The sequence below is a fragment of the Trypanosoma equiperdum genome (assembly GCF_001457755.1).
Source record: "Trypanosoma equiperdum strain OVI genome assembly, contig: ctg_1474, whole genome shotgun sequence".
NCBI lineage: Eukaryota > Euglenozoa > Kinetoplastea > Trypanosomatida > Trypanosomatidae > Trypanosoma > Trypanosoma equiperdum.
Window position 1 is genome coordinate 71,178 of NW_027123476.1, and position 1,679 is coordinate 72,856.

A 1,679-nucleotide genomic window follows, 5' to 3' on the forward strand; every position below is an offset into this window, starting at 1 on the left:
TCCCAAAGGCGGTGTGCCAAATGCGCTAGCGCGAGTAAAAACTTCCGCTCATACACAAACAGACGGTCCGCCATCACCCAAGTAGCAAAACTGCAACAACGCCGTTGCCCGCCTAGCGGATCGTTCCCGCCACGGCGGAGCCGGCACCGCCAGAACCATACGTGAACACCCCAAAGTGCGAAGACTGGGAAAGGACACATACACACCAAGCAACCGATAGCGAGCACCGGTGGCGCCGGCGGGCCCAGTGGGGGTCCTACAGTTGCAGAAACGCGGCGCACATGGAGGGGAGGGCTTGACACCGCAATGCGAGAAGAAAAAACGGGACCCTACGCCCCTGCGGTGCCACTTTCCCCCACGACCCATACGGTCTACAGTTTTTAACACCCGGTGCGGTGCCGCTCGTGCAGATGCGCTACTAGTCATGTAGCCTTCGGTGCTGTTGGCTAGTCCGTGGCAGGGCTCCACATTCGGCTGTCCGCCCTCTTCCCCCGGTGAAGAGTGCTTGCACTTACTTCGGAGTAGGGAGGGGGACACCGACTCCACCTCGTGTGGGGGTGGGGCTGGAGGAGTCTGTCCTTTGCTGTGGATCGCTTGCTTCCTCTTGGGGAGATCCCTTACGCGGGGCGGGGGTTTCAATCGCAGGATCAGACTCTGGTGTGCCCACCCGGTGGACCATGGGTCGCCTCCCATTTCTTGGTATCGGAGGGCTCGGTTCTCAAATGAAGAATGCTGGCGCGTCCTTTGTTTTGTTGAGAGACCCCGATGCCGCGGGTTGACGCCGCTGTTCGGCCGGTTATTCGGGGGATGTTCCGTTGGGTTTTTTGTGCGCTCGCACCGGAGGCCTGCTGGCTCATTCCTAAGGGGGTGTTGTTTTATATTTTCGTGGGTTGTGCCTCACCGTTTCGGCGTTAAGAATGTTACTCGATCATAGCGGTCCGTCAATATGGGAATGCCTGTGTTGGCTACAGTGAATAGGGTTGTGTGTGGGAGTCAATTGATGCTCGATATGGGTCCGGTGTCCCCGTGAGGGAGCTGTCTACGCTGTGTTGGTTATGTTCTTAAGAGTTTAGATAGTGGAGAGCTGATTCTCTTAATTGCGGCCGTTAGTGGCGATTGCATCGATTACGATTTATCAATGGATGGCAATGCATGCGCTGCGATCCCGGAAGAGTATGTCGGATACCGATGAACTATCTGTACGGCAAACGGTACAAATATCTTTCGACTCAATGAGCGGTCTGGCAAATCTGCTTCTTTTACATTATTGTGGCACCCTTTTTTTTTCTTAGTTCGTGGTCTCTGATTGGTTAGGTCGTTGAGAGCAAGTGCGTTCCGAGCCCCCTGCCGATACTCGAGGAGCCTTTTAAAGTGCATATGTGTGACTTACCGTCGGATTCAGGACAGATGGATATACTCTAAGTAATTTGCCCTCGTTGTTGATTCGCTCCTTCGGTCCTCTTTTGGAACCGAGTTAGCTTGCCAACACTTTGAAAGAGAATCGTCGCGCGTATTATTCCTACAAGCCACTACTAGAAGACTGTTATTATCTCAATACTAAGCAGACAATAGCGAAATGCTACCTCGGGGGCTGTTTACTTTTCTACCAACCCCCTCTGGTGAGCACCAAATGTTTTTCGGTGTTTCCTTTGCTTCTCTTTGATTGTGTTTATTTTTTT

At 53.1% G+C, this 1,679-nt stretch overlaps 1 protein-coding gene across 1 annotated transcript; it reads right to left on the reverse strand.

Moving 5' to 3' along the window:
* Window positions 1-48: 48 nt before the first annotated feature.
* Window positions 49-693, reverse strand: TEOVI_000715000 (uncharacterized protein; the record flags this gene model as incomplete). Its single annotated transcript, XM_067221624.1, has 1 exon — window positions 49-693. One exon carries the CDS (start codon window positions 691-693, stop codon window positions 49-51), a length of 645 nt encoding a protein of 214 aa, XP_067077725.1.
* Window positions 694-1,679: the final 986 nt, after the last annotated feature.